General features: G+C 32.7%; 1 protein-coding gene across 2 annotated transcripts; it reads left to right on the forward strand.

Annotated features, from left to right (window-relative positions):
* The first annotated feature begins 1,581 nt into the window (after positions 1 to 1,581).
* Positions 1,582 to 7,805, forward strand: LOC131030635 (uncharacterized). 2 transcript variants are annotated; one of them, XM_057961528.2, is made up of 4 exons: positions 1,582 to 1,793; positions 3,010 to 3,904; positions 6,233 to 6,405; positions 7,266 to 7,805. In XM_057961528.2, the coding sequence occupies exons 2-4, from the start codon at positions 3,098 to 3,100 to the stop codon at positions 7,408 to 7,410; spliced, it is 1,125 nt and encodes a 374-aa protein (XP_057817511.1). In that variant the 5' UTR covers positions 1,582 to 1,793; positions 3,010 to 3,097; the 3' UTR covers positions 7,411 to 7,805. The 2 variants fall into 2 exon arrangements, with proteins under 2 accessions (XP_057817511.1, XP_057817512.1); XM_057961529.2 differs by having other exon boundaries at positions 1,616 to 1,998.
* The last annotated feature ends 1,764 nt before the right edge of the window (positions 7,806 to 9,569 follow it).

Below are 9,569 nucleotides of genomic sequence, written 5' to 3' on the forward strand. Positions count from 1 at the left end.
AATCATTCATTTAGGTGATGGATACTTATGCACACAAAATTTCCATTTACAGACCGAGTTGATGACTAAGAGAAGAAGAATCAATTTCTAAGGAAGAAGAGTTAACTTAAGAGAAAAGATTACGATGCTAAAACATGATATGATTAACTGTTGATGGAAGAAAGAGTTGACTAAAGAGATGGATATAGCTATTTTAAGTAAATAATTAATTAGATCATTTAATTAAACAATAAAATATTATTTAATTAAATTAATAAAATATATTAATAAATGACAAATGGATAAAGTGGGTTAATAAATGAAGATTGATAAGTGGTAAATAAGGTCAACTATCATGGGAATAATTAAGTGAATATTTGTAGTGTCTACAATTTGATTTTATTTGACTATCTAACTTAAAACCAACCAATCAAACTAGAAAGGCTCTTTACAAATTAAATCATTTGCTCATTAGTATTTAACAACTATTTATTCTTACGAACAAACTCAACTACAACTATGTCAATCCTAGTTGCATCTAGTATGAATCAACCTTGTGGTCAGGGACAACCCTAACAACTATAATATTCACCACCCTAGTAAAATCATGATACCTCCAACTTGCAATAATATATTAGTCTCAAATTGTTGTCTAGTCTACCTTTAAATCATTGCCATGACTTTTCTATCAACTACACAACAAATACTTTTATTACAATACTACAAAGACAGGGCCTACCTTTAAATCACTACTTTGACTCATCTATCAACTACACACACATACTTCTATTACAATAATACAAAGACATGTGCCTATCTGTAATTCGTTACCATGACTTGAATCTATCAACTACACAACACATACTTCTATTACAATACTACACAGACAAGTGCTTGTCACTATGTGACTGCGACATTTATGGCTGACTACAATATATATGGCTTGCAAGAATCTATTATCTCAAACTATCATCCAACATGTTCATGAATCAATATTATGACATTAATCAATTATCGACTAGCTGACAAATAATATTATTGCAATCCTAGATAAACAAATACTTGCCACTACATAACACTAATTGTTTTTTTTTGCCCTTTTCCAATTCACATTTTAAAAAGTATGTGGAAGGGAAATATTATCGACCTAATTTAATTTATTTAAATATACTTTTCTATATGTGATGTTTATAGTTTTGATAGACAATAACGTGATTTGGCCATATTAGGCGCAAATAACGATGGTTCTTCGTTAACGGTCCACCCTTGATGTGTCATTTTCTACTACGTGCAGAAGATTCTTTCTCTCAATGAATATGCCAAACAAACCGCGGTTAACCTTGGCACGGTCAGACAAAAACGACACTAACCGCGGTTAAACCAAAGAATAAGAGCACGTGACTGAAAGGAAAAAATCTTGGCGTTAATCGGATTCGGCAAGGCTAGGGAGACACCTGAAATAAATGAAGGGACACAATTGGTTCGTAGGATCGCGCATTCCCAGGTAAGGTAAGATTACAGCTGGAATTTGGAAATGTCTACAAATCGGATTTTTAGGGTTTTGTTTTTTAAATAATTTAGGACGACTTTTGTCGGAAATTGAGACTAGGGAGTCTGTCAGCGCCGTATAAATTTGAGTGGCCATGATGCGGGAGATTCTTGAAAATATCAGTGCCTTTTTGGGTACAAATTGCGCTTTGAACGGAGGCTTTTGGAGTAGCTTCTTTTGATATACCTCGATTTGCATTTTATCCTGGAAATTCATTGAATCCGAGGCATTAGAGTCGTCTTTCGGTGGACTCTTTTAAACTTAGGTAATCAGAGCCCTTTGCTTATAATTTTCAGAAAAAATCTTGGCTAAAGCCTTAACCGATCATCCTGAAAAAGGAGGACTGGATTTTCGTAGTGAGGCTTTGCAAGATTGAATGTTTGAATCGCGAGGCACGGGAATCTTTAGCTGAATAAGGAGTTTTGTTGATCTGATTTTTGTTGAATCTTGTTCAAAACCGCAGGCCGCAGGTTTTGTTGTAATAATTACTTTGTTTGGCTTGGTTTTTCTTTAATTGGTTTATTTTTACAGTATTTGTGAAATTTTCAAATTTTGCTATATTTATTTAGCATTTTTTTTTTCGTTTGGCAGAATTTTGCTTTGATTACTTCTTTTCAGGTTTTACTAGCATTGTTTTTGCTTTGTTTGGTAGAATTTTGCATTCATTCCTTAATTTTAGTTTGTATTAGCATGCAGTTTTGCTTCGTCTGGCAGAATTTTACTTTTTTTTTAGGGAAGCTTTTCCTGTGAGGATTTTATTGATTTTGCATGAATTTGCTTTAACCACTTCAATTTTAGCAGCAGCTTGTGTAATATTTGCAGGCTAGTGAAAAAATTTCAGAGTTTAAAAAGTATTTGGTTTTGAGTGTTTTTAGTATAGAAAAGTAAGCTTTTTCCCAACCAAGAAGTTTGTGTAGTGTGGCACACTCTTAAGCTGGTGGGCTCAGAGTGGCGATTTTCATTTTATGTGCTCACTTATGCTTGATTTTGCTTCGATTTTTCCAATTTTGAGGGACTTTGTAGATTCGATTTCAAAAAGTAATTAAATTTTTCAAGCACTTTGGTAACCGTCAATTTGCACCTGTTTTGACATAATTATCTACACAGTCGAATCCAAAAAAATATCCGTTACATTATTTTGCTTTTTTTTTTTAACTTTTTTATATTATACTGTGGTCGGCATGATTCCGTTTTCAAACACTAGGTTTTCACAGTCATGATTTCCTATTATTTATATTAGCTTCCTTTGTCCTAATTTTGCTTTATTTACTTAAATATTTACAGTATACTCTGTAAAAACTGATTTGCTTGAGATCTAATTATTTGGTATAAACAAAACTTTGCTTTATAACAGCTTCAGCTTTTGTTCAGTTCGTCCCATAGATTCGTGGTTTAGCTTAAAATTACTTCTCTACTCTAAATTTTTGCTATTATATGCAGATCTGCCTGAAACTTACTGATTCTTTCAAATTCTTGTGCAGATTTCAACCAAACCCTAGCTCCATATTTCTTCAATCCGTTGCAAATTCGGTTAATATTTTCTTTTTCAAGCTCGAATTTTCAATAGCAATGATGCTTCGTAGTTCCTCAACACCGATACTGGGATCCCTCGTCCCTCATTCAGATAATATCAGGGAAAATGTAGGGAAAATATGTCCCTTACATGAAAATGCAAACCGGATTTCTTTCCACAGTACACTACCTCACAATTATTCGCACTCAAGAAGCCTTGACACATCTCCTCTTGATGTTGAAAAAGAGGCAAAGTCCGTGTCAAATTTCAGACGAGTCCAATCAGACGGCAACCTGGAGAGCGTGCTTAGCAGAGGCTCCTCTGTTCAAGCTAAGGTAGCTGCTGAATCATTTTTGCAGAGCGGTTCTGATGACTATAATCTTCCGTCATTGAGCAAGTCATGGTCTAGAAGGCGATCAGCCCAGAAGAAATTACCTTATCTGGCATCTGTTCCATCGTTTAACATGTATTGTGATGAAAAGGACGAAGAGGAAGAATACGAAGGATTGGAAAATTTCACTGCTATTTACAAGGCGGAATCAAATATGCAGGAATTTAGCTTTGAAAATAAGGGCGTGGGGAAAATCGGTGTGAAAAACCCTGCCACATCTGGAGACGAACTTAACATCGCGTCGACAGAGCAAATGTTCATGGCTAGGGGGCTTGGGATCGGTGTCATGGAGCCTTTAACAGATACGGGCGGTGGGGGTGGAAATTCTACTCATAAAGGGATTTCTACCGGCGGCGAAGGAGATGGAAATGGCGGTGGATTTGACAATATTGAGGAGCATTATCTGAGAGCGCTTGAGGTGAATCCTGCCAATTCTCTCATCTTGGGGAATTATGCCCAATTTTTGTACGAGGTAAGATTACATTATCAAAGACATATTTTTACAGTCTATTATAATCAGTTAAAATGTTTTGACATAAAATTATGTTAAAAAAATATTAGATCGTAAATCTAATTTTTTTAAAAGAGAAGAGAGTGAATAAAATTTTATTTCAAAAATTATAATAAAAAATTAATGAAAAATAAATTACAAATCATTGACATGATAAGTTGCAAATATTAGTTTAAAAAAATTGTTATATTATATTATTGGAATTAATATAGTTAGGACTATTTTTTTAAAATCTTAAATATAAAATAAAATTTATTTTTATTATATTTGCATTTTGGAACTTATGTCAATTTTATATATTTTTTCTCTATTTCTTATTGTATTTTATATTATAATGGTTTTTTAAAGAGCTCTGTTATTGGTCTCTTCCCTCTCCTTTTAAAGTTTTAGATTTGTAATTTAGATCATTATTTTCTCTTTAGATATGGATTATGAAATCTAATCGCAGACATTTAGTTTTTTTTCAAACTAATATGGCTTCAATACAGATTACGACAATCATACTGAGTTCACTTGACTACAAGTTGATGATTTCGGTCATTCACCGTTGTCTGTGATTTAACCTCAGGAATCAGAATAGTTTTTTTTAAGTAATGACCCTCCTGGGATCATACTTAATCCCAGAAAGAATCGCCTCAGCATTTCCCGTGGTAAAAGCCCACCACACCTAATAACCACACCTAATATCAGGTCAAATGTCTAGAAACGTTGGTCAACTATATGTTTTTAACTAATAATCTATACGTTTTATCCAGAACAACAATAACTGTCCTTAGATATAAACAGATTGAATCCTGTACTGCTTTTGATTTTTGATTTTTATTTTTTTTGATAACGGACACATTCCGGACCATACAGCCTGCCGGGGAACTTGTAAAATTTGGCATTCAGTGAATTTAACCTGAAGTCATATGTTCTCCTAAAGGTTCTGATATCCGAACACATGGTCTGGAAACTTCTGAATGTCATGATATTCTGAATTGGCAAAAATGAGATCACATGAAACATTTTATGGGAATATCCCTGGGTTCCGAAACATTTGGAAATTGATATTTGTCTTTTTGGACCATATTCTTACCTTTAGCTTATGGTTTTATGGATATGCCTATTTAAAACTTTTCAGTTGGTATTTAAAAAAATTGAGGAATTTATTTGGAATCTCAGAAATTTCATAGGACTACGCTAAAAATCTAACAGAAAATTGGTGGCCTATGATCTGTTAAAAAGCTATAATAAAAAATATTCTTTGAAAATTTAGCTAAAAATTTCCAATCACATTTTGACAAATAATGATTAAAATTCAAAAAATCTAGCGAAAATTTCCAATCACATTTGACAAATAATGATTAAAATTCAAAATTTTAAAGCCCCTGCATAAAATCAGTAATACTTATTTCTTCATTATATAAAACCCCTCTCCCCATATTATAAAACCCCAAACCTTCTACACAGAACTTTGTGCCGATAATATTATCTACTATCTGCCCAGACACATGCATCAATTATATTATATTACAAGCGACTTGTGTTCTTTTTTCTCAACGGCATGGAGAGTCCTTATCCCGTTGCTATGCTTCTATTTTATGGCTCTCACACTTCTTTAATGGGAATATGTTAAATTCAAATGTCTATTTAGTTTACTGGTTTAAATTTTATATTTTTAAAGGCTTTTTATTTTTATTAAGATTTATGGAGAAGAGATAGATTTACAGTAATTGCTTTAATAAGTCAAAATATTAACGAATAAAACAATGAAGATAATAGATTACCTAAATCACCCTTTGAATGCAGATAGTAAAAAATGTTTATTTATTCTTCTGTTCATATCCATCGTTGGAGCTTTTCCTTTTTCAGTTTTAGGCATTACTCTCTTTTTTCTTTGGGCATTGGCTGCACTGTCGAGTCCCTTCAAATTGATTTGTTCTTTTTGGACGCTAACCTAGCTGTGTTTTTCTTATTAAAAATATTTTAAGTTATTCCTACCTTATTTTTTAAAATTTGTTCTGTTCATTAGTTCTGCTTTTCTTAATTTTCACATTTTCAACATTTCCTCCCAAAGGCTTGACCTCTTATGAATAAGATAAGAAGATCTTTTGAAACTGCATTAGGCTCCCAATAGGCATAGCCTGGAGTATAGCAGCTGCAGATTCAGTAGCTCATATCTGTTCCTTTTCCCTTGAATATCAGCCTTTTGGACTTTCCTCTGTTTATTCTGAATCAGTTTAAATTTTATGCACCCAATCCTTGACAACTTGGACACTAAAGTGAACATTTTTGGTTGAATGACAGACAAAGCGTGACTATCCCAAGGCAGAGGAGTATTACGCGAGGGCAATTTTGGCTCAGCCTGATGATGGCGACGTCTTAGCACAGTATGCCAAATTGATATGGGAACTTCACCATGATGAAGAAAGGGCCAATGTTTATTTTGAGCAAGCTGTACAGGCTGCACCTACAGACAGGTAAACTTCCTTGCCGTCTCATCCATCTCTTGCTTTACCTGATGGCTTAGCCGTCTAAAATGAAATGTTTTATTATACTGGAAGATGAACATCTTTGGGATGGCTTAAATTACATACATTAAGTTTTGATTTTTAAATTTAAAAGTTTTTAACATTCAGAATTGACTAACATTCTCTAGGCTTAATATATTGCTTAATGTATGATTTAAAGCTGACAGTGAAATTCATTTTCCCAAAAAGAAATTTCAAATGTCATGCCGGTCTGTCAGCTGGGTTGGTACCTAAAATATTTGCTTGGCCTCTCTCTTTCATTGTACCTTTCATTATACAATGAAGCAGGTATCTACCGAGGGAGGATCTCTACAAACATAAAAATTGTTCCTCTTGTAGAGACTTAAAATGGACGTCCATAAGATTCTAAATGTATGTGTTTTTCTTTAGTCCAGTTATTGCAATCATTTCTAAAATGCCTGCCTAACATACCCCTATAGAATACATGGTAACTAAGATTTTCCATCTCCATTAACTCATATTTAGCCCTTGTAAGTTACCATGCATTTTGCAGACAAAACAGAGATTAAAAAGGGTTCTACAGGGCAATATTATTTTCTACCATTGTGAATGTAGATTTTGTCTGCAGTATTAAGTTCAGTAGCTACACTTGGTTCCAATTGCCATCTGCAACCAGAAAAATAGCACTTCTGTTTATTACTTGAAATAACGTGGCAGACCTCAATCAAATTATTAGAGTTGGAACTAATGATTAATTAAAAAAAAATGTTTAATGTTCCCTTTATGTTTGTTAATGTTACCATGTTGAATCTCTATTAACAATGCAATTTTATTTTTTTTTGCTTCAGTCATGTTCATGCAGCATACGCTTCTTTCCTTTGGAACACAGATGGCGACGAGGATGAGCAAGAGCAGGAGGATTCGAGTTTCTCTTTTGCTTCCAACGGCTATGAAATTGATGGCACGGCAACTGCTTCCGTGACCGTATATTAAAATGGAAATCTTAGACCTATAGAGTATTATATCACTTTATAGATCTGTAAAGTACCTATAGAGTTTGCTGGATACCAGAGGAACTCTAGAGGAATTATTGATCAAGGCAACATTGATATCTTTGGAGGGGGTCCACGGCAACTCAACGTGTGTGCCCAGATTGTGGGCTCTAGTTATGGAGGTAGTGAAGGATGAGACTCTTGAACTTTGGCTTATGAAGACATGAAGAAATTTAAGAGCATGAATGTAATTATTTTCTTTGGGTCTCTTAAATGAATCTTTGACCTCGGGGTCTCATAAAATATTCTTTCCCTATCATTGTTGGATATAGAATTCTTAACGTATCTTTTCAACATAAAATTAAAAAAATTAAATAATATATTTTAATTATAAAATTTGTATAGTAATATTAGTTTTTATTTAGTTGTGTGTATTTTGAGGGAATGTTTTGGTAAATGTACATATTGATAGTGCATTTTTTCATGAAGTTGGACTCATTATCTTTATTTTTATCTATTTCTATATACCTTTATCTCATTAAGCTCCCACTTTATGTTATATGTTATGTTATATGTACATATTCTAATATACTCATCTTATCTATGCATTTTGTACACTTGTACAACTACTTAGATATGGTCGCAATACATCTAAAAATGCTTGTTAAACAATTTTTTTAGTCAAAAGGTTGATCTCAAGTTGTCAACTTTAAACATGTCTTTTTATAATTCAAATTGATATATTGATCACGAGCTCCCTTGGGTTTCCATATTGAGTTCACTAAGTAGATGTTTTTCAAAAATTTAATGCTATGTGGCCTCATGACTATAGAAGTGATTTCTTGCACCTATGTTTCCCTACACTAAGTCAATGAAGATAACATTTTATAAATTTGAAGACATTCATTAGCATTCATTATGAACATTACTTAAATATGAGATTATGAGATTCTGCAGTAGTGTGCTAGTGTTTGAAGACATTCATTAGCATTCATTATGAACATTACCTAAATATATTCACCAATGATCATATCACATTCAAATTCATAAGTCATTTATATGCTTCTAGAGCATTAACAGAGCAATCAATGGTGACACATGGATTTGGTGCACTAAAATGAGTAACAAATTTGTATATATCATTTAGACTTAAAAATTTTGTACACATTTTTGAAGGTCAACCTAAGAAGACATTTCTCCTTGCATCATGTAACAACCATCACTAACCCTTAGATATTAGGGAGTAGAGTAGGTGAATATCATCTAAGCAAATAAGAGAGGAGTGTACATTGCAGAATGTTAAACCTAAATGCAAAGGTCAAATCTAGACTATGGGCCTGATCCAAACCCATGGACATGATCTTTGATGAAGTACATATCTAGAGGCATTCTAATGATAAAGAGGTGCAAGTGTTTTGATTATAATCAATATTCTAGTGTCACAACAATATTGTCTATTGTCCAAGTTAGAGTTGAATGATCTTTTTCTTTTCAGAGTAACTTTCTTAAAATAGTGATTAGCACAACTTCTTTTTATATTTAGTTAATCTAGATTGATTTGTGCTTAATTGATTGCATTTGCTTACTTAGCCTAGGTAAAAACTAAAAAGAAATTTCTTCCTTATATTATGAACTCCAATCTTTCACAACCTATTTTTCTCATATGATTTAACATCACCATTAGGTTTTTTAGATCAATTTTTTTATTTTTTTTATTTTTTTTATCTCATATATTTTTAAGTTTGTTTCCCATTTCATATTTTTTCTTTGTATATGCATCCTCAATTTTGAGGTTTGGTGCTTTTCACACATCTGATCTCAAGTACCCACTTTATCCTCCCTTGCTTTGCCCTTAGGGTAACTTACATTTTGTAACTATTTTTAAATATGATCAATTTATTATTTTTATTTTATTTGAGATTCATCACTTTTTTCGACATTATTGTTTGCAATGTATTTTTATGGATATCTTCTTCTCCTTTGTTATCAAGTTCACTCATCATTTCACCATGCTTTAAGATGATAGATCTTTCGTGGCATATGATAGTGACTTGGCTATTACATGCTTACATAAACTCGATATAACAGATTTTTGCTCATGCAATGTTATTATTGCTCAAGTCATCATGCTTATGATGATACATCTTCTTTGACATATGA

This window comes from Cryptomeria japonica, chromosome 3, assembly GCF_030272615.1.
Source record: "Cryptomeria japonica chromosome 3, Sugi_1.0, whole genome shotgun sequence".
Classification (NCBI taxonomy): Eukaryota; Viridiplantae; Streptophyta; class Pinopsida; order Cupressales; family Cupressaceae; genus Cryptomeria; species Cryptomeria japonica.